The 23,745-nt window shown below is 40.7% G+C and overlaps 2 protein-coding genes across 13 annotated transcripts in view; one reads left to right on the top strand and one right to left on the bottom strand.

Annotated features, from left to right (window-relative positions):
* Window positions 1–12,956, bottom strand: part of CRYZL1 (crystallin zeta like 1) — a 51,818-nt gene extending 38,862 nt beyond the window's left edge. For 4 of the 6 annotated variants that reach the window (XM_053564573.1, XM_053564572.1, XM_053564574.1 and 1 more), the window contains exons 1-3: window positions 12,289–12,499; window positions 7,387–7,458; window positions 1,075–1,152 (exon numbers count right to left, since the gene is read on the bottom strand). In XM_053564573.1, the coding sequence (XP_053420548.1) occupies window positions 1,075–1,152; window positions 7,387–7,458; window positions 12,289–12,291 (153 nt within the window). In that variant the 5' untranslated portion in view covers window positions 12,292–12,499. The other 2 variants (XM_053564571.1, XM_053564570.1) reach the window with 2 other exon arrangements.
* A 334-nt stretch (window positions 12,957–13,290) lies between these two features.
* ITSN1 (intersectin 1) overlaps window positions 13,291–23,745 on the top strand; it is a 235,177-nt gene continuing 224,722 nt past the window's right edge. For all 7 annotated transcript variants that reach the window (XM_053565715.1, XM_053565712.1, XM_053565714.1 and 4 more), the window contains exon 1: window positions 13,291–13,539. Coding sequence is in view for 1 of the 7 variants with exons in the window: in XM_053565712.1 (XP_053421687.1) it covers window positions 13,535–13,539 (5 nt within the window). In the remaining 6 variants the exon portion in view is untranslated. The remainder of the gene's footprint in view (window positions 13,540–23,745) is intronic.

Here is a 23,745-nt window from a genome sequence, read left to right as displayed (position 1 = left end):
TAGAAATATCTATAGAATTGATGGTTGATAAATTAATTTATTAGGTTTCTATCTTTACTATATTTATAAAGGTAAATTCTTCCTTGATAATAGGCCTTACGAATTATAAACTCTCAGACCAAACATGGTGGTGGCTCAAGCCTGTAATTCCAGAACTCTGGGAGGCTGAAGCAGGAAGACTGCTTGAGGCCAGGAGTTTAAGACAAGCCTGAGCAACATGGCAAGACCTGTCTCTACAAAAAATAAAAACATAAATCAGCCAGGTGTGGTGGTACACACCAGGAGTCCTAGATACCTGGGAGGATGAGGTAGAAGGACTGCCTGAGCCCAGGAATTTGAGACTGTAGTGAGCTATGATCCTGCCACTGTACTAGCCTGGGCAGCAGAGCAAGATTCTTTGTCAAACAAACAAACAAATAAAAAATGAATTATAAACCCTCAGAGTTTTACAAAGTAAAGGAGTTTATAAATTATTTTCATATAGAGTGGTGCCTGTGGCTCAAGGAGTAGGGTACCGGTCCCATATGCCAGAGGTAGCAGGTTCAAACCCAGCCCCGGCCAAAAACCACAAAAAAAAAAAAAAAATTTTCATATAAGGATATACATCACTTCAATATAACTAATAATTTCCCTTAATGAAAAAATACAAAAATGCATAATTTTTTTTTTCTAGCTTTTCAGTTCCTCTAAGGATGATAGTTTGTTTGATAGTTTGGTTTTTTTTGAGACAGAGTCTCACTATGTTACCCTCAGTAGAGTGCCATGGAGCCACAGTTCACAGCAACCTCAAACTCTTGGGGCTTAAAGTGATTCTCTTGCCTCAGCCTCCCAGGTACTAGAACTATAGGCGCCCAGCTATTTTTTTTAATTTTTGTCACAGTTGTTTAGCTGGCCCAGGTCAGGTTCGAACCCACCACCTTTAGTGTATGTGGCTGGTACTGTAACCACTGTGCTATGGGTGCCACCTAAGGATAATCGTTTTATGACACTCAGAAGTCAGTTATCATTATATTTGTACATTAAATATACTAAACAATCTCACTTGACTTTTGGTCATAATAAAAAAATCAATACCTTCGTATTTATCTGGCTCAGAGCACAAGCTTTAATCTGAAGTTTCACGAAGTTATCCTCTGTAACAGGAAGATTTTCCTAGAACCAAATGATAAAAACGTGTTACACATTTCCATGAGAACATGACTTTTCGTTCTAAACATTTTCACGTGTAACTGAACAAAACTAAACCAACCCCCAATCTTACAGCTAACAACTAAAAAGCTACAAGTAGGCTCAGCGGCTAGGGCGCCAGTCACATACACGGGAGCTGGCGGGTTCAAAGCCAGCCTGGACCTGCCAAACAACAATGACAACTCCAACCAAAAAATAGCCAGGTGTTGTGGTGGGCACCTGTAGTCCCAGCTACTTGGGAGGCTGAAACAAGAGAATCACTTAGAGCCCAAGAGCTTGAGGTTGCTGTGAGCTATGATACCATAGACCGCTACCCAGGGTGACATAATGAGACTCTGTCTCAAAAAAAAAATAGAAAGCTACAAGTAATTATTCAACAGTATGTAATCAAAAAAGAACAAAGGGAATTTGGGGCACAATTTTTTTAAAAGCTTTAAAGTATATATTTTGAAAAGCACTTAGATACCAACGTGGATATATGTTTAGACAACAAAGTTACGATAACAAAGTAGAACAATGAATATTGTACTTTATTTCAACCTAATTAATCTCTAAACATCAGATCTTCCCACTTACACGGATATCTTTAAACACACATATACATAACAAATAGCCTTTACTAAGTTTGGGAATTTTCTTTCTTTCTTTTTTTTTTTTGAGACAGGGTCTTACTTTGTTCCCCCGGGTAGAGTGCCTTGGCATCATAGCTCATAGTTACCTCAAATTCCTGGGTTTGAGCCATCATTTTGCCTCCCAGTGTAGCTGAGATTCCAGCTGCTCATCACAATGCCTGGCTAATTTTTCTATTTTTAGTAGAGACAGGGGTCTCCCTCTTGCTCAAGCAATCCACCTAATTCAACCTCCCAGAGTGTTGGGATTGTAGGTGTGAGCCACAGCTCCTGGCCTGGGAATTTTCTCAAATCCTATAAATGAAACTCTTTTCAGCACACCTACGGTACATTTTACAAGGGTACACGTTAAATTTACTAAGTGTAGAATATAAATGTCTTAACACAATAACTAAGAAAATGTGGTGAAGGCTATGTTGGCCAGTTTGATGTGAATATTTCAAATGGTATGTGAAACCAGCACATTGTACCCCATGATTGCATTAATGTGCACAGCTATGATAAAAAAAAAAAAAAGAAAGAAAAACTTTTCAGATTCTCTAAGAGGCATCTGTTCATCTCTTCTTTAACATCTGTCTTGGACATTTCAGCATGCCCCATAGGATTCTAGGATCAAAATACTAACTTGATGGTATTTAATTACCCCTCAAATTCCACCACTAGATAAAACGTCAGCAAAAAATATTCCAAATTTTGGCTCAGCACCGGCCACATACATTGGGGCTGGCAGGTTCGAACCTGGCCAGGGACTGCTAAACAATGACAAAAGCAACAAGAGAACAGCTGGGCATTGTGGCAGGTGCTGGTAGTCCCAGCTACTTGGGAGGCTGAGGCAAAAGAATCGCTTAAGCCCAAGAGTTTGAGATTGCTGTGAGCTGTGACGCCACAGCACTCTACCAATAGTGATACAGTGAGACTCTGTCTCCAAAAAAAAAAAAATCGAAATTCAGACAATGTCATCCACCTATATTAGCCAATGTAACATCATCTCCTCTAAATAACCATACTGGTACCAATAATTAAATTACTTTTCTCAGCCCTCATATGCCGAAAATTAGATCAAAAACTGGCTAAGAATAGGTACTTGTATAGCGCCCCCTTAACCTGTCAAATCTCAGATTTGATAACATTTTGTGATATTCAATAATATTGATGAATTTATAGATATTCAATAATATTAATGAATTTATAAATTTTACTCATGATTGTGTGAACCTGGACAGAATTTTTCTGAAGAGCCAGAATTTTTCTTAGACCGTCATCCAGACCGAATGGTAGAAGCCAAGCTATCTTTGAGATTTAGACTCCTGACCTAAATGCTTTTGGGAGGTAGCAAAAGGCAAGGGAGAAAATGTAGATTGTGTTCTTGATCTAGAGATTCTTATTATTACTATGAAATACTGATATATATATGGCATTTGTTTTTCATCCCCATATTTACAGTGGAATGATTTTGGCTTGCCACAAACCTTTCTTATAATTGCTAATTATATGAAAATTTTACTATATATATGCTCAAGGTAATACAAAACTAAAGATCACTTAAACCTTATTGAATGAAGTAACTTTGAGAAGCTCTGAAACTTATATGAAAAAAGTATTTCCTAAAATATGACTGCATTTTGATAACTTCCTTAACTGTGGTGTTCAGCATGAATTGGGTTAATTTTGCAACATAAGGGTACTAAGATTGTTTTGTTTTCCTAATACTTTCCACACCACCATCCTGGTGACTAAAAGTTTTTGTGTTCCAACTCTTTTCCTAGCATCTGGAAGGCCAACATGGGAGGATTGCTTGAGCTCAGGAGTTTGAGATGGATTTGAGCAAGAGCAAGACTCCATCTCTACTAAAATTAGCCAGGTGTTGTGGCAGGCACCTACAGTCCCAGCTACTCAGGTGGCTGAGGCAAGAAGATTGCTTAAACACAGGAGTTTGAGGTTGCTGTGAGCTAGGCTAACAGCATGGCACTCTAGCCTGGGGCAACAGAGTGAGACTCCGTCTCAAAAAAAAAAAAAAAATCGAAATTCAGACAATGTCATCCACCTATATTAGCCAATGTAACATCATCTCCTCTAAATAACCATACTGGTACCAATAATTAAATTACTTTTCTCAGTCCTCATATGCCGAAAATTAGATCAAAAACTGGCTAAGAATAGGTACTTATATAGCGCCCCCTTAACCTGTCAAATCTCAGATTTGATAACATTTTGTGATATTCAATAATATTGATGAATTTATAGATATTCAATAATATTAATGAATTTATAAATTTTACTCATGATTGTGTGAACCTGGACAGAATTTTTCTGAAGAGTCAGAATTTTTCTTAGACCGTCATCCAGACCGAACTTATTCAAAAAAATAAAATAAAATAAAAAATAAATATATATATATACACACCTATATATATGTGTGTGTGTTTAAAATCATATAGTGAAATGTCCCCAGCCTTGCTCAAACAGCATTGTGGCAGGCACATCTTTTTGCTTAAGATTGCTTTGGTTACTTTAGGGTCTTTTGTGGGTCCATCTGAATTTTAGGATTGTTTTTCTATTTCTGTGAAAAACATCTTTTTTTTTTTTGTTCATTTTGATATAGAACAAGGTACTCTGATTAGGACTGCATTGAATCTGTATCCACAGATTGCTTTGGGGAGTATGAACATTTTAACAATATTAAACCTTCCAATTAATGAACATAGGCTATCTTTCCATTTATTTATTAATATCTTCAATTTTCTTCATTAATACTTTAGTTTTCATATAGTTGTAGAGATATTTTACCCCCACCTTAGTTAAATTTATTTGTATTGTAGCTACTGTAAATGAATGGGTTTACATTCTTAATTTCTTTTTACGATAGTTTGCTGGTGGCATATAGAAATGCTATTGATTTTTATATTGATTATGTATCCTGCAACTTTACTGAATTTGTTTATTAGTTCTAACAGTTTTTTGGTGAAATCTGTAGGGTTTTCTACACCTAAGATCACATTGTCTGCCAACAATTTGATGTCCTCCTTTTCCATTTGGATGCTCTTTCTTTTGCCTAACTGCTCTGGCTAGGACTTTTAGTATTCCATTGAATAGAAGTTATGAAAGGGGACATCTTTTTGTTGTTCCAGATTTTACAGGAAAAAGTTTCATTCTTGTTTCTATTCAGAATGATATTAGCTGTGGGTTTGTTATAGATGGCCTTTATTGTGTTGATGTATGTCCCTTCCATACCTAACTTGTTCAGGCTTTTTAATCATGAAAGGATGTTATATTTTTCAAATGCTTTTTCTGTGTCCACTGAGATAATCACAGGGTTTTGTCTTCATTCTGTTTATGTGATATATCACATTTATTGATTCACATATGTTAAACTATCCTTTCTTCCCTGTGGTAGATCACACTTGATCACGGCCATTGAGGAAATGCAAATCAAATCCACAATGAGACATTACTCACCCCAGTTAGCAATAAATATTATCAAAAAGACAAAAAACAACAAATGCTGGAGGGGATGTGGAAAGGTGAATTTTTATATACCGTTGGTGGAAATATAAATTAGTACAGCCATTATGGATAACTCCCAGACGTTTCTCAACAAATTAAAAGAATAACTAGATGATCCAATAATCTCTACCACTGGGTATATATACAAAGGAAATAAAATCAAGGTTAAAGAGATATCTGCATCTCAGCTTGGTGCCTGTAGCTCAGCAGCTAGGGCACAAGCCAGGTACACCACAGTTGGTGGGTTCAAATCCAGCCCGGGTCTGCCAAACAACACTGGCAACTCCAACCAAAAAATAGACAACTCCAAAAAAAACAGCATTGTGGCAGGCACATGTAGTCCCAGCTACTTGGGAGGCTGAGGCAAGAGAATCATTCAAGCCCAAGAGTTTGAGGTTGCTGTGAGCTGTGACACCCACAGCACTCTACCCAGGGTGATAGCTTGAGACTCTGTTTCAAAAAAAAAAAAAAAAGAGAGATATCTATATCTCCATATTTACTGCAGCATTATTCACAATAACCAGCATATGAAATCAACCTAAGTACTGAACAATGGATGAAAGGATAAAGAAAATGTGGTAGTGGGATATATATTACACAAACACACATACATGGAATACTACTCAGCCACAAATAAGAATAAAACCCTCAGCTACTTGGGAGGCTGAGGCAAGAGAATCGCCTAAGCCAAGGAGCTGGAGGTTTCTGTGAGCTATGTGACTCCACGGCACTCTACTGAGGGTGACAAAGTGAGACTCTATCTCTACAAAAAAAAAAAAGAATAAAATCCTGTCATTTGTGACAACATAGATGAATCTAGAGGATATTATGTTAAGTGAAATAAGCTAAGCAAAGAAGGCCAAATACTAGCTTGATGCCAGTAGCTCAGTGGTTAGGGCCCTGGCCACATACACTGGGGCTGGTGGGTTTGAACCCAGCCTGGGCTTGCTAAACAATGACAACTGTAACAACAACAACAACAAAAAAAATAGCCAGGCATTGTGGCAGGTACCTGTAGTCCCACCTACTTGGGAGGGTGAGGCAAAAGAATTGCTTAAGCCCAAGAGTTTGAGGTTGTTGGCTCGGCACCTGTGGCTCAAGAGGCTAAGGCGCTAGCCACATATACCTGAGAAGGCGGGTTCAAATCCAGCCCAGGCCCGCCAATCAACAATGACGGTTACAACCAAAAAATAGCTGGGTGTTGTGGCAGGTGCCTGTAGTCCCAGCTACTTGGGAGGTGGAGGCAGGAGAATCGTTTGAGCCCAGGAGTTAGAGGTTGCTGTGAGCTGTGATACCACAGCACTCTCCCCAGGGCAACAGCTTGAAGCTGTCTCAAAAAAAAGTTTGAGGTTGCTATAAGCTGTGACACCATCCCACTCTACCGAGGGCAACATAGTAAGACTCCGTCTCAAAAAAAAAAGAAGGCCAAATACTGCATTATTTAACTCAAATGTGGAATCTAAAAAAGTTGATCTCACAAAAGTAGAGAGTTGAGTAATGGTTAATAGAGGCTGAAGAAAATAAGCAGGAAGGGTACAGTGAGAGGTTGGTGAATGAGTACAAAATTATGAATTGATAGGGGGAGTAAGTTCTAGCGTTCTGTTGTATAGGAGGGTGACTATACTTAACAACAGTGTATATTTTGAAATAGCTTGAAGAGAGAATTTTGAATAGTTTTGCCTCAAAGAAATGACAAGTGTTTGAGGTGACAGACATGCTAATTACCCTGATTTGATCATTACACAATATATACATGTATCAAAGCATCACACTTTACCCATAAATATATACAATTTTATTATGTGTCAATTAAAAACAAAACTTTTAAAAAGTTATAGTATATACAAAGTAAAAAAATAAATAAAAAATAAAAAGTTATAGTATAATATGAACTACCATTTTCACAAAAAGATTAAACAAAAGTACTATAACTTGATGAGTTTCATTTAAGTAATTTGTTTATTTATTTCCACTCAAAATATTATAACAGGTTATTTAAAAGTGACTGTTACATAAGGAAGATACACTACCTTGTTTCATTTAATAATTAAACAATATTTCTTACCCTTTCTTGAAATACAAATGTTATTTCTTCATTTGTGGAACTTTGTTGAAAATATAAGCCTTTCATAGTCACCTAAAAAAAAAATTTATATATATTTTTATATATATACACACACTCACACACACTCACATGAAGTAAACAAACAAAAATAAGTTTTCCAGACAAAACGAAAGCCAAAAACTGAAAAGTACTGCTGGGAAAGATAAAATGAACACTATAAATAGTCTTCGAATAAGTAAATTTAGATAATCATTCTTGCATAAAGTTATCAAGATAGTAAAAGAATATGCAACAGTACTCAATTTTGTACTATGTACTCAATTTTGATATGAGGACAATTAATGACAATTATGGTTATGGGGGGGGAAACAGAAAGAGAGAAGGAGGGAGGTGGGTGGGGCCTTGGTGTGTGTCACACTTTATGGGGGCAAGACACGATTGCAAGAGGGACTTTACCTAACAATTGCAATCAGTGTAACCTGGCTTATTGTACCCTCAATGAATCCCCAACAATAAAAAAAAAAAAAAAAAACTAGACTCATCTTTCCCCTAAACAAGATTTTACTGTAATCTTCAGTCATCAGAGAGACCTTAGATTCAATCATAACTCCTTCAGTATCACTGGCCATAAAGAATTCTTTTCCTTTATCATATCCTTCCTGGCCTTCTCATTTTTAAGAGCCATCACCTTTGCACACATGATGTGCAAACACCTCAATGCCTTAGGCTTGGGCAATGGCCCCAGGCTGTTGAATGTCTTCTTTTCTCTCCCTTATTCAATCTGTTATCTTGTGGCCAACTAAATTCCTGAAAGTCCAAACTCTTCCTACATACTCAATGTTTTTTTTAATTCTCCAGCAAAAACTTTGCCATACTATGGCAGCTCCAGATTCAGAGTTCAATTATGAGTCTAACCCACTCTCATTTTTATTTTAAAGAAAGATACTTTGTAAACAAAGATACATTGTAAAACAGCCAGGCTACAGAAAAACAGATGAAATCAACTGAAACTTAGCTCCATATGCTCAACCTGGTCATATCAGGCTCTTTTGAGCAGTGTGGGTATACAATGCCCTATTCCTCACCCTGTGTCAGGACCTGTGTATAGTATTATAATACTAGTTGGATTCTTGAGGAGAAATATTCAGTTATATTTTGATCATTTGCAGAGAAGTGAATTGTTTTAACAAAGTTCTTATTAATCCATGAGACTTTGCATACACATCTCATATCAGAAAACAATTTCAAACTCCTCGCACAAATATTTAGCTAAAAAACATGATTAGCATAACTACAACTAGCAAGAAGTTTGGTTCAAATACTATACTATGTAAGCTATGGAAGACGGTAGTCCTAACCAGATGGGCCAGCTCTGCTTCTTAAAGTGGGTAGTAAATGCCTTGTTATAACAGTTGGAGGAAATCTCTACATGGAAGGCAAGAATCTCCAGAAATCTGTATACTCAAAGGACCTTTTGCATAAGCAATGTGCAAACACACAGGTATCTGCTACATATAACTGCACTGTTTTTCTGTGTCTGTTGTAAGATGGCTAACCCCTAATGAAGTTTTTGGTCCCTATTACTAGAGGGATTGAAACAGAGGCTAGATACATATTACAAGGGATTTTTTGTTGTTGTTGTTGAGACAGAGTCTTATTTTATCGCCCTCGGTAGAGTGCCGTGGTGTCACACAGCTCACAGCAACCTCCAGTTCCTGGGCTTAGGCGATTCTCTAGCCTCAGCCTCCCAAGTAGCTGGGATTACAGGCGTTGGCCACAACGCCCAGCTATTTTTGTTGTTGTTGTTGCAGTTTGGCCGGGGCAGGGTTTGAATCCGCCACCCTGGGTATATGGGGCCAGTGCCCTATTCACTGAGCCACAGGTGCCACTCTACAAGGGATTCTTAACAAGAGATTCAATCATCAGTTTAGTGAGACATGGTGATCGGATGACATTAAGGTCCCTTCTAAATATGACAATCTAGATTTCTATGAATATTATAAAGACACATTAAATTGAATTTATATATGTGTGGCATAATTTCTATATTTGATACAACTTGAGATCTAAAGATAGATAAACACTTTGGGAGGCTGAGGTGGATGGATTGCTTGAGCTCAGGAGTTCGAGAACAGCCTGAGCAAGAGTAAGACCCCCATCTCGAAAAATATCTGGCTGTTGTGGTGCACACTTGTAGTCCCAGCTACTTGGGATGCTGAGACAGAGGATCTCTTGAGCCCAAAAGTTTGAGGTTCCTGTGAGTTATGATGATGCCATGGCTTTACACAGCAACCAAGTGAGACTTTGTGTCAAAAAATATATATATAGATAGACAGATAAAAAAGCAGAAAAGAAAACATTATCATTTTTGGATATAGCTTTTCAGCAGAAGCAAAAAGTGGGGGAGTGGCACCATTTGCTTGGAGATGTCAAATTGCTGCTTATCTATGTCACCAGGGTTTCCAACATGTGCCTATTTAGCACAGCATCTCTCAACATAGACCTCTTTTGAGTCTCTAAATACCCTTCCTCCATGAAAGCTTTATTTTTTTTTTAATTATTTTTATTTTTTGTAGAGACAGAGTCTCACTTTACCGCCTTCAGTAGAGTGCCATGATGTCACAGGACTCACAGCAACCTCTAGCTCTTGGGCTTCTGTGATTCTCCTGCCTCAGCCTCCCAAGCAGCTGGGATTACAGGCGCCTGCCACAATACCCGGCTATTTTTTGGTTGCAGTTCAGCCGGGGCTGGGTTTGAACACGCCACCCTCGGTATATGGGGCCGGCGCCCTACTCACTGAGCCACAGGCGCCATCTGAAAGCTTTATTTTTATTACCTGTTGATTTTCAGAATATACTTTCTCTTAAGAGTCTAGAATTTCTTACATGAGCATTCCCCTATCTCTGAAGGTGGGAGCAGGAGGTGGGATGGTCATTATCCCAAAGATAGGAAATCTCTGATCCTGTTACTATTCAATGTAGGGCTATTTAATATAGCATAATCCAGAACAACAGAAATTTAACTTTCTTAATGGGAAAAAAGTGAAATTCATTAGATAATACTTTAATTTTCCCTATAATATTTATTAGTATGACAATTTTGATGCTGTTAGTCTTTCGAAAGGATTGTGATGTCAATGAAAGCACAGATTTTGTCTATTTTTTCCACTGAAAATCACTACTGGCTCAGCGCCTGTGGCTCAAGCGGCTAAGGTGCCAGCCACATACATCTAAGCTGGCAGGTTCAAATCCAGCCTGGGCCCGCCAAACAACGACAGCTGCAACAAAAATAATAGCTGGGCATTGTGGCAGGCGCTGGTAGTCCGGGCTACTTGGGAGGCTGAGGCAAGAGAATCGTCTAAGCCCAAGAGCTGGAGGCTGCCGTGAGCTATGACGACACAGCACTCGACTGAAGGCAACAAAGTGAAACTCTGTCTCTAAAAAAAAAAAAAAAGAAAGAAAAAGAAAAAGCTTCCAACAAACAAAATAAACAAACATTGTGATTGACTCTACGGTGAGGCACTTTAAGAATTTCTAAGCTTTCCTGCCTTCCTCCCTGATGGAAGTATACAAATGAAAAAGGACTCCCTCACTACCTCCAGAGTCCAGAGGTTTTCAACTCTTATTCAGTCCAGAACTTTGTTTTTAAATGCACAGCACACAGAGAGTTGTAAAACTACCAAAATATTTCATTGCACATGACTGGCAACTTGATCTTGCAGAAGGAAACCTCATTTTATCACCTGTCATAAACTAGAACAGAGGCATCACTAAAGTGAAATTTGTAATAAAAGGTAATAATTTTACACTGCAGATGGATGGGATTTAGTCTTAGCTGACCCAGTCTGAATCCTGGGTCTCCTACAAACTAACTGTATGACTTCAGGCTACTTAATTTTAGCTTTTCTGGGCCTTAGATCCCATATCTGTAAAATAAGGATAATAGTAGTTACCTCAAAGGGTTGCTGTAAGGATTATATAATATTTGCAAAGCACTCACCACAACACAATGTGCTCAATGAATGTCAGCGATTTATACAATTATTTCTGTAAGTTGGGGGCAGAGAAAAACCTCTAAGGTAGTTCTCAAGCCCATCTCAGTGAGTAGCCAAGGGTTTAGTCACTGCAATATACTTTTAACTTTTTAATTTCTGCAGTGGATTATTATACACAGGAATCAGTGGATCAGCGCTGTCCAGTAACAGAGCCACTAGCCACAGGTGATTACTAAGCACCAAAACTCTGTGTAGTCAGAATTGGGGTTAAATGCTATTAAGCGTAAATTACACACCAGAGTTCCAAGACTTAATATAAAAAAAAGTATCTCAATTTTTAAATATTTGAGTAAGCATTGAAATGATAATATTTTTGACTCACTGGGTTAAATGAAGCATATCATTAAAATTAACTTCACACATTTCTTTTCACTTTTTTAATGTAGCTACCAGAAAATTGAAAATTACATAATTGGCTCGCATTTTATCTGTACTGGGCTGAATTGAACTAGAACCTTGTTGCTCAGAACGTGGACGGACAAGACCTGAGATTAGAAATGCAGATTCTCAGATCCAGGCCCAGACTTACAGAATCAGTATCTGCACTTTTAACGTGATCCCGAGAAGCTTCTTACAGAGCATTCGGCCGTTGAGCTTAATGAAGAGGGCAATTTGGCCCAAAAGCCACACAAACGCGAATACCCTGTTCGGTAACTGCTTTCCGAAAAAGGAACGAGAAAGGGAAGAAGTGGCAAGGAAAGAGTACTAGACAAAGAAAAAGAAATTAAAATTATAGGTACAAAAATAAGCAGGGGAGGGAAATCAACCTGGGAGATTAAGTAGAAAGGATCTTCTAGACCTTTGTCTCCATAAACTTGGCGTGATAAGCAAACCAAAATGAAACCTACCATCAAAATCTGCAAAGAGCCAGGAAATCGTCGGTCTAATCTAGTATTACCCGCCCCTCAGCGGCCACCGCTAAGCTAGGCCCCGGCGCGAACCGGTCTCAGGTGGAGGTGCAACGCGAACCCCCCGCCCCCAATCCCCCGGGCCGGACGGTTCCGCGGGGCGCCTCTCAATCTTTCGCCCCAAGTCCTGCTGCCGAAGACACACAACGCGTTTCCCTGGGCTCACCTCCCTCTAAGCGGCCCCAACGACCTGCGCTTTCACCGCCGCCACCTTCCAGTTTTTCCGCAGAGAACCCGCCCTCTCAATCCAGGCGCTGCCCCCATTGGTCAGGCCGCTCGTCAGTCCTGAGGGGCGGGGTTGGCCTCCGGGAGGCTGTAGGGAACGCCATAGCAACCGACCTCGAAACTACAGTCCTAAATTGCTACCCTCGGGGATCAAGAGGCAGCGCCCCAAGGGCGCGCTCGGGAGAAGCTCTGTAACCTGGATGGATTCCTTTTATGCAGATTGAGTTAAATGTCACACCCTTCCTCATTCCAGCCGTTCGTTTATCCTACCACCTTCCTAGCACTGTGCTCCGCCTCCTTCTCCATATTAGTCTCTCCTTTAAAACCTTCCTAAATTGAATGGATCACATCTAGTGTCTCGCAAGGCGGTGACATAGAACAAAATCACCAAAGCCACTATAGAGAAACCTCAAACCGGAAACCTGTTACGCCTCTGTGTGGGCAGGCTGGAATTAAAGAAGAGGGGGGTGGGGGGGGAGGCCTACTCCCGCCCCCTCCGCACCTGCTGATTGGCTTATTTGTCTGTCATTGAGTCCTCGGCCAGTTTTTCGACTCCCCCTCATTTCGTTCTTGGGGTGGGTGCGGCCAGCAGCAGGGGGCGGTGAGGAGGTATCGGGCTTTCCTTCCGATTGGTAGGCTGTTGTCCCCACCCACCGGTGGGCGGAGATAGAAAAAGAGGATGGGGTGGAGGAGGCAGCTGAGGGAGATGAAGAGATAGGCGGGAGCGAGGGAGCGAGGGAGGGAGCGACGGAGGTAGAGAGGAGTGGAGGAGCGAGGGGAGGGAGCGCAGCTTGGTTGCTCCGTAGTACGGCGGCTCGCAAGGCAATCCCGAGCTGGCCCCGGGACGGACGGAGGAGGGCAGGCGGGGATGGTGTGTGGGGCTGAGGCTCTGGTATCTCTCCCCGCGGCGTGTGAGCTGCACTGATTTGTCCCTGGGTCGGCAGAGCGGACCCGCCCGGAGATGAGGTGAGGAGCGGGCTGGACTGCGGCGGCCTGGGCGCTGGAGGCGGCGGCCGCGGCGGGGGTCGGCGCGATGGCCGCCCGGGGCGTCCATCTCGCGGGCCGGCGCGCGTTCCCCCGGCTGCCCTTCACCCCAGCGCCGCGCGCGCTGGTGGCGCGGTCGCCCCTCGCCTCATCCTTCCCATCTTCCCGGGGGCGGCAGCGGGGCAGCCGGCTGAGAGGCGCCGGAGGCCGTGGGACGGGCTTTGGGCTGAACGGGCTTCTGCAGCCCGGGCCAGCCGAGCGGGCTCGTTCCCTCCGGTGGGGGACGTAGGGACGGACGGTCCTTGCAGGGCTGACCCCGCTGCCCTGGGCTGCCGGAGGGTGGCGGGCAGACCCAGCCTCTCCCGCTCCTGGGAAGCGGAGCTCGCGGAGAACGGCAGCGCGCCTCCCGCCTCTCCCGCAGCCTGGAGCCCAGCTTATCCCCCCTTCTTCCTTCTCGCCTGCCTGAAAAAGCCTTGTCAGTGAAGGGCAGTCAATGCCGTTCGGCCCTGAGTGGTGCCGCCCGGGCCGGCTGTGTCGGTATTTAACGGAAGGCGGCTCCCCTTGTCGTGGGCGCGCATCTCCGGGGTCTGCCGCTTCGCCTTCTCTCCTCGCACCGACACAGTCTTAGGGTGCAGACCCACGGCACAATTGCGGGCTCTCCCCCGAACGTGTACTCAGAATTCCCAAGGAAAGGAAACCGACGAGAAATAGGCTACATCTCCGTTGGCTTTTATTGCTTTTGGATTAGAAGGCAACTTCGTAGATTACACTTCCTACGGGCAATCTTTTGTTGTGATTCTGACGGAAAGGAGGCTTTTGCTTTTGAAGAAATCGATTAGCGGCTTCTCTGTTGAGTTGGAGGCTGTGGAGCTTTTTGATAGCCTCTTCAATATGAAAGTTTCCTTTAGAACTTTGTCATCGTCAGTGCTGTTCTGAAAGCAGCACCAACCTGAACATTTAAATATATGCAGGCTCCGGCCAGATGCGTTTCTTTGTGCTTGTCTGTTGGCATCCTTCTCTTGACTGTCCCCGTGGTCAAAACGTACAGATAATAAAAACAAGGGCAATAAAAAAGTAGACAATAAAAGCAAATACGGTACAAACTAATGCATCTGGAAAATCTCAATTCTGTCAGCGTAGATGCAGTTTTACTAATCCAGTTGCATGGACGAAGAGAAAGGCGCAGAGATCTCATGGATTATGCAGTGGACCGGATGTGAGGGCAGGAACCAGCAGGCCAGCTGGTTGCCTGGTGCCACTATAACCTCCCCCCCAATAGAACAGATACATTTGTTGGGATACCTTTATTTTTGGGTGACTTTAATTAAGGTTAAGATTTAGAAGCTTAAATACTATACTCTTCGTAGTTATTGTTTGTCTGTCTCTGAGCCCAGAATATTATTGTTATAATTTTTTTTACTAGTTTGCGTGAAACATTTTTGTTTTAATGAGAGTTTGCTTATAACTAGAAACATTAAAAACACACGCATACATCATACACACACACACACACACACACACAGAGTACATAAAAGAGAAATTCTTTCTGCAAGAGGGTTAGTAAAGAACCCAGGAACTTTTAAGTGATCTAAATTAAGAAATGAGGGACACTAATTTGGTGATGGTATTAAAATTATTTTAGACACCTAAGTAGCCCGGTAAGGATCATTTCTGATACTATTTTTTCGTTTTTTTTGTAGAGACAGAGTCTCACTTTATGGCCCTCGGTAGAGTGCCATGGCCTCACACAGCTCACAGCAACCTCCAACTCCTGGGCTTAGGTGATTCTCTTGCCTCAGCCTCCCGAGTAGCTGGGACTACAGGCGCCCGCCACAACGCCCGGCTATACTATTTTTTTTAAATTGAAATTTCTTTAAGAATATATCTCCCTGAAATGCTTTGGAGAATGAAATAAAGAATGTATCTTTTGAAATTTCTGAGGTACATGGTACCTTCCCAAAACTATTATTGTGCCTGATAGAGGAAATGAACAAAGTTTTAATGTACTTTGGCACCCTGTGGATTGTTCAGATAGGAAGCATTGTGAAATAGGGCATAAAAGGAGTGGTAGCAAGTTCCCTGAAATGTTTGTCCCTTTTAGCAGTTTTTTTGGTTTCTTTTTTTGCAGTTGACTAACAATTTCTTTTTCTTTTTTTTTTTGTGGTTTTTGGCCAGGGCTGGGTTTGAACCCCCGCCACCTCCGGCATATGGGACCGGCACCCTACTCCTTGAGCCACAGGCGCTGCCCAATTTTTTTTTCTTAATGTTTATCTCTAATATTGGTAAACTCTGCTTAAGTTTATCTCTTCCCCAGATCCCTAGATTGGGACAGATTCTCAAAGCTGTAAGAGATTAGGAGGAGGAACTGATAAATTCCTCTACTCTTACTCATCTTTTTAATTTGCTAAATTTAACAGTTACAGAGAATTATTCAAGTGATGGTTGGGTTTATTATCACTCAGTTCAAATTGCTCTGCCATAGAGATTTTTCCTTCTAAATGATTATTCACTTTGGAATGGCTCCACTTACTGGTTGGGTTTCTCAAAGTCTGGACTTTAGATCACTTACATCAGCATTAACTGGGGTATTTGTTAAAAATACAAGTTTCTGTCCCCTCCCCTCTTAATCAGATAACTGAAGGTGAGACCCTGGAATTGATATCTTCAACAGGTTCTCTAGGAATTTCTCCTGCGCTGGAAAATTGGAGAACCACTGGCCTTAAGCTTCCTTTTTACTGAGCATCCCCTGAGGCTGGCTCCTGAAGTGGATAGCAAGTTTTTCAAGGGGCAGAATAAGGTTTATACCTTAGGCTGCTAATTAAAAACTATTGACTATGACCGTCAGATATGTGATTGTACCCTTTTATCCCTAGTACCTAATAGTGCTTGGAGGAAAGTGATAAAATATTTGTTGAGTGAACTGTATTGTATTGAGGCCATTTTTTTAAACCTTTACTTGTCCAATTGATCTTATCACTTAATAGCCACTGATTTTATAAATTAGGAATCACAAGTACTATCCCTTAGCCACTTCTGTAAGTTTGGTTAATTTTAAAAGGAGAGGGCCTTTATCAGGCATAGTATGCTCCGAGTGGCAGGCTGGAAAGAGGACTAGTAGCAAAATATTTGCATAGAGACTCAAAATATAAATTTAAATCATGGCACAGTAGCAAATTATTTTATTATCATTATATCAAAATACCATTTTATAAGCTATGATAAGTCCTACATAAAATACTATAAAAATTGGTTTCTAAAAGTATAGAAAATTGGTATATTTTCGAATTTTATTTTTCATGCTAATAAATTTGACCTTCACTTCCTTTTATGAAAAGTACACCACACACTACCACGTTTTTATGTGGTTAAGGGTGCTGGATAGTTAAGAGCATAAACTTTAAGGCGGCACCTGTGGCTCAGTGAGTAGGGTGCTGGCCCCATCTACTGAGAGTGGAGGGTTTGAACCCGGCCCCAGCCAAACTGCAACAATAGCCAGGCACTGTGGCGGGTGCCCGTACTCCCAGCAAAAAAAAAAAAAAAAAAAAAGAGCATAAACTCTGGAGAAAATCGGATTAGAGCACACATAATGAGTTTGATCTGTCTTCTCAAGGTCTCAGTTTTCTCAGCTAAAAATGGAAATAATGATAATTATATGTTTATGGTAGAAACATTGAAATACAGAAAAAGTAAAAAGCAGGAAACTAGGCCCAGCAGCCATAGCACAGTGGTTACGGCACCAGCCACATGCACTGAAGCTGGCAGGTTCAAGCCCAGCCCAGGCCAGCTAAAAACAGTGACAACTGCAACAAGAAAATAGCTGGGTGTTGTGGCAGGCGCCTGTAGACCCAGCCACTTGGGAGACTGAGGCAAGAGAATTGCTTAAGCCCAAGAGTTTGAGGTTGCTGTGATGTCATGGCACTCTACTGAGGGTGACATAATGAGACTCTGCCTCAAAAAAAAAATACCCTTAAGTCTATAACCTGCATACATCTCTCTCTAAACCCTTGTCTTGTGTGTGCATGTAGCAATGTCATGGCACTCTACTGAGGGTGACATAATGAAACTCTGCCTCAAAAAAAAATACCCTTAAGTCTATAACCTGCATACATCTCTCTCTAAACCCTTGTCTTGTGTGTGCATGTAGTTATTGATAACATAGTTTTTGGTAACAAAGATGGCATCTTGTTACACATGTGGTTGTTTTCTAACTTGTTCCTTTTTTTTTTTTTTGGCTCAGCATCTTATAATGGGTGTCGTTCTGTGTCTGTAGTTTCAGTTCTAAGTTTTAGTAACTGAATACTATTCCATTTTATGGATAATTAACCAATGGTTTTTTTTTTTTTTTGCACTTTTGGCCAGGGCTGGGTTTGAACCAGCCACCTCTAGCATGTGGGGCCGGCACCCTACTCCGTTGAGCCACAAGCACCACCCTAACCAATTTATTTTTATTAAACGTTTGTTTGTTCTTTCCCTCCACTGTTATCCACAACCCTGCAGTGACTATCCTTCTACGCTTGTATGTCTTTGTATATACTTGTAAGATTTTTTTACTTTGGATAAATTTCTGGAAGTAGAATTGCAGGATTGAAGTTTTTAAAATTTTTTTAGTACAATGTGTGCATAAAGTTCATGTGCAATTTAAAATAGACAACTAAACAAATAGTTTGAACAAATAGTTGTCTATCTTAAATTGCACATGAACTTTATGGCTACTTTATATATGTGCGGCTGATGCAAGCACAAGTTTTAAGATTTTTGATGCTTATTTGCAATTTGCCATTTAGAAAGATGGTAGCAATTTATACTTTTACAATGATATATGAGAGTTCCAGTCCCACCCACCCCCAATTCCCTTTTTTTGGAGTGACTCAACCAGTGACAAAACTAGTGAATTTTTTACTTTAAGGAAGAAGAATGGGATGTTAGTACAATTTACAACCTGTTTAGTAGTGTTGTATGGAAAGTCAGAAAACTCATGCACCTGTAATAGTGATAGCTAACATTTGTAAAGTCCTTTTGCAGCACTCTATATATGTAAACTTACTTCACCTTCAAAAAAACTCATCTTACAGATGCCTTGGAAACTGAGATACCAGCAGAGAGAGCCAGCAAAATGGATGCAGATTTTTAACTATGGAGTCCAAAACTCTCAGCCCGTTTTCTGGACATGTTTTATAGGCACTTGGATCCTTTTCTTGCATTCTTGTTTATTTATTTTATATACTGGGTCTCCCTATGTTTTTTAGGTATTTAGATACTTTTTACATTCTTATTTATGAATGAATGAATGAATGGGCCTGGGTCTTGTCATGTTGCTCAACTCCTGGGCTAAGTAATCCTCCTGTCTCAGCCTCCAGAGGAGCTGAGACTACAGGCTTGTGCTACTGCACCTGGCACTTTTTATGTTTTTTAAAAAAATTATTATTATTAAATCATAGCTGTGTACATTAATGCAATCATGGGGCACCATACACTGGTTTTATAGACCGTTTGACATATTTTCATCACACTGGTTAACATAGCCTTCCTGGCATTTTCTTAGTTATTGTGTTACTTTTTATGTTCTTGATTTCTGTTGTAGAGTAACTTAGAGCTTTCCTGATTGATGTGTATCCCTGATGTGTATTAATGTATAAATTAGGTGGGGCACAAATTTAAATACCTTTCATTGTTTGGTCCTGTATGTTAGCTCAGAAATAAGTCCTATCAGCTGCCTGGCAGCATTCTTCCCTCATAGTATTCTTGCTATCCTTTACTTTACAGTGGTTTTCCTATAGTAGTTTTTGAAGTACCCCTGCATGAAAAAGAGGATTAGGGTGATAGGGAAGACTAGTGAAATTTGAAAAGGCAGTTCACTTGAGGTGTGGACCTGCCTTAAAAAAAATACAAGACTCCACAGAAGTGTGATGAGGGGGCAGCCAAGGGTGTATCCAAGTGTTACCATGTTGACCAGTTTGGAGATTGGAAGTGGCTTGTGCAAGTACACTTCAGGGATGCAATGGTCTCAGTGTACAGCAATGTCACAGGTCCACGGGAAGATCATTAAAAAGTAAACTAAAAAGCTTTTATTAATAAATGTGAAGGCTGGGCCCCATGGCTCACTCCTGTAATCCCAGCACTCTGGGAGGCCTAGGGGGTGGATTGCCTGAGCTCACAGGTGTGAGACCAGCCTGAGCAAAGAGTGAGACCCCCATCTCTAAAAATAGCTGGGGGTTGTGTAGTAGTAGCTGTAGTCCCAGCTACTTAGGAGGCTGAGACAAGAGAATCGCTTGAGCCCAAGAGTTTGAGGTTGCTGTGAGCTACGCTGCCATGGGGCTAAAAAGTGAGAGTCTAAAAAAAAAAATTAATGTGATAATGTAGAATATCATTAAAGTTTAGTTACTAAAGTTTGTAGTAACAATATGAAAATAAGCCAGTTATTCTATTTCAAGTCATCATGGCTCTATTTAACCTTTCTTCAATAGAATTAATGATAAGTAGCTTGCCTTTGCAGCTTACTGCTCAGAGAGAACATAAGTGAAATTGTTTTGGCTTCAGCTTTTTGTGCTGCCTAGTAAGGTGGGGCTGCTGTGGCTCACTTTGCAGCTGGTCACCAAAACCTGTTCTCCTTGTGCATTGGGGGGCTCCACTTGGCCAGGTGGGAGTGGTACTGAGTGCATTTCCCTTCATTTAGTGCTTGGAACCAGGAGTTGAACTGTGGAGGTGGCAGTTTTGGATTCAACTGAATTTGAATGTGGAAACAAGTTCATAGCAGGTGGTCAAAGTTTTATCCTTGGTGGTTAAAATTAAATGTCCTCTCTTAATTGTAGGGGAATGCTTTTGATCCTCTGTGGCTTTGGTGAGCTTTTAATTTGTTCCTCCTTGTATTCATTTTGTCTGCAAGTCCTTCTTGTACTTGGTTGCATGCATTTGCAAGACAGTCAACTGGCTTTGAGTGCTGTGCTTTAACCAACCTAGCTAAGGAGGATGCAGACTAAGATAAAACACTGACAAAAGGCAGTGGCCCATAGCTCAGTGGGTAGGGCACCGGCCACATGCACCAAGGCTGGTGAGTTTGAACCCAGCCAGGCCAGCTAAACAACATTGACAACTGCAACAAGAAAATAGCCAGGCATTGTGGCAGGCGCCTATAGTCCAGCTACTCAGGAGGCTGAGGCAAGAGAATCACTTAAGCCCAAGAGTTTGAGGTTGCTGGGAGCTGTGACGCCAGGGCACTCTACCGAGGGTGATATATTGAGACTCTGTCTCAAAAAAAAAGGAAAAGAAAACCATTGAAACAAGATGCCCCTCAAACCATTCATTTGGTGTGTATCAGTGTGCATGCAGGGCTAATTACTTCTCTCTAAGGGACTTTGATGATTCTAATAAGGGCAGTGTGTCATATTATAAGCCGTCGTATAAACACACATGCCATTCCTGTGTGTGAGGACCAACCTCAAACACCTAGGTTCAGTTGACCTCCTGCCTCAGCCTCCTGAGTAGCTGGGACTACAGGTGCCAGGTATAATACCTGGCAGATTTTTCTATTTTTAGTAGACTGGGATCTCTTTCTTGCTCAGACTCCTCTGGACTTATTGAGTCCAAGGGATCCTCCTGCCTCTTAGAGTGCCAGGATCACAGCCACTACGCTTGGCCTCGGTTTTTGAAATTATTGGAAACTCCACTGCCCTATTCTTATAGAATTGAAGTATTATATTTTGGCCACTGACAAATAAAAGCTTTATAGCTAGTAATGAGAGAAACCTTGAGCAATATACAGGAAAATTAGTTCATTCTTCATATACAGCAGGTTTCAATGAAAAATAGTCCCCCCCCCCTTTATTTCTTCTCTTTTCTTTACCTTATCATAAAGAACTAATATTAAATAAAGTCAATAAGTGGTAAAGAATCTATATGTAGTACAATTATTTTTTAGACCCCTTCCGTTATAGTTATTACAGTTGTTTTAGTATTTTTTAAATGATTAGAGAAAGCGAGGAGGATGAAACTTGATATAAAGGTCACCAGGATGTCAGCTCTAGGAGGGCAGGGAGTGTGTCTGTGTTGGCCATGATCTCATTCCCAGGCCCTAGAGGAGCATCTGCTACCTGGAGGACACCCAGCTGGTTGGTTGGTGTGTGTTGAAAGATGAGTGAGGAGTCAAGGAGAGAGGCCTGGTGTGAACTTTATTCAGAGTCACTGGGAGGTGGGAAGCCAGTGAGTTAAGTTCTAAATAGGTATTCCCACGGTTTGCTTTTGTTTAAAAAGCTCCCTCTGGATGTTATGTGGGGAGTGGATTGGAGGTGGGATAGAGAGGAACTTGTTGACTCTACTGCTGTTATCTATGATGTTGACATTTCTCCCTAGACTTGTACTTTTTCTTTATCATGAGGATAATATGATCAGATCTTTGAAGCCTCAGAGACAGAGTGAAAAGAATGGTGATTTGTATAAAGTTTTGTGAAGTTCTCTGAAGGAAAGAGAACCCCATACAACTTCTACTATTGATCAATAAAACAGTAATTTAAAATAAAGATCGAGAATATTTAACTTTATAAACATTAAGTTAATTGAGGTTAATGGGTATAAGTTTCTGATAGAAGAGATTTTGTTTGCTTTTCCTGGTGAAAGAAAGTTTAAATGTATGCATATGAATCCTTAAATAGTAGTGAGTTGAATGTCTATAGAAGCTGTTCTCTTAGAGCAGTGATTCTCAACCTTCCTAATGCCGCGGCCCTTTAATACAGTTCCTGAGCTCCATAGGGGAAGGTCTATTTTGAAACCTATTTTGAAACCTACTGTTGTTTGTCCAATCTGTCCAATCTGTAGTTTTAATTAGTAACAAAGGAAGGGAAATCTTGTAGTAATTGTAACCTTATATTACTTCTTGTTAAATTAGTTTTAAACCACAGTCATTATCTGTTATTTTTAGTTGTTTTGATTCCATTAGAAGAAGTGATATTATATAGTTGTGATTTTGTAATTAAAAACAAAAAGTTTTTTTCGCACTGCAAAAGCAATACATGTTTATTGAAGAAAATGTTTGAAAGTAGAGATGAAGAAGGAAAACAAAAAGCCTACCAAGAATTTCACCATCTGATGATGACTGTTAATACCCTATGTATTTAACGTAGTCATGACTAATTCACATAGTCAATATGTGAATTATTCAGTAGGGGCTCAGTGTGAAGGTGTTTAGTCTGGGAGACCTGAGAACCTTTTAGTAGACCTGAGAGCAACGGGCAGTGACAGTGGTCTCATCAGAGGGGCAGCTCAGAAACTCAGCCCAGATTTTTGTAGTCCTGGGAGAATGCATTTTGCTGTTACCATATCTCGTAGTTCAAGAGAAGTTAGAAATCTAGAAATGTTGACTTACTATGAAATCTTCTGATTTTTACATGGGCCATAATTTTGAACAGCACACTGGAATTTAAGCAAAACATATATGAGGGCTAAATTCCGTCTTCGTGGCTTTTACAGGTTGTAACCTCGGGTATGTACAGATTTATACTATATGTTTTCCACTTAATATATTGTGAATATATTTGTAGTATTTATATATTTATTTATTTTTGAGACAGAATCTCACCTGTTTTCTGGACTACATTGAAGTGGCATAGCCTAGCTAGCTTACAGCAACCTCAAACTTCTGGGTTCAAGCGATCTTCTTGCCTCACTCTCCTGAGTAGCTGAGACTACAAGTGCCTGCCACAATGCCTGGCTAATTTTTCTATTTTTAGTAGAGACTGGGGTTTTGCTCTTGCTTAGGCTGGTCTGGAACTCCTGAGCTCAAGCAATCCACCTGCCTCTGTAAGGCCAAGGCAGGAGGATCCCTTGAGTTCATCAGTAATGCGTAATTATAACCAATTATAGTCTACTCTAGACTTTTGAATGTAATAAGGTACTAGTACTACTTTCTTATTTTGATTGTGACAATCAAGGTATAAAGCTGGGACTGTGTAATGGGAACCTTAGCTATCTGCCTGACCCCATTACAGATCCCTTAACTGACGTTTACCCTACACATCCAATCTTTCCAACATCTTCCTCCCCACAAAGACCACAGTGGTCCAATTAGTGTCTCTTCTCTGGAAATTTGAAATTCGGTCCCAAAGAGAAGGATTTGGCCTTTGTGTCCTGAAGAGCCACAAGGTAAAGTCGTAATAGGTAACAGGTAGATATGTTCTGTTGTGTCTGGCCCTGAGACAG

The sequence above is a fragment of the Nycticebus coucang genome, chromosome 16 (assembly GCF_027406575.1).
Source record: "Nycticebus coucang isolate mNycCou1 chromosome 16, mNycCou1.pri, whole genome shotgun sequence".
NCBI classification, from domain to species: domain Eukaryota; kingdom Metazoa; phylum Chordata; class Mammalia; order Primates; family Lorisidae; genus Nycticebus; species Nycticebus coucang.
Note: the sequence above shows the minus strand (reverse complement) of the source record. Positions and strands in the feature narration are given on the sequence as shown.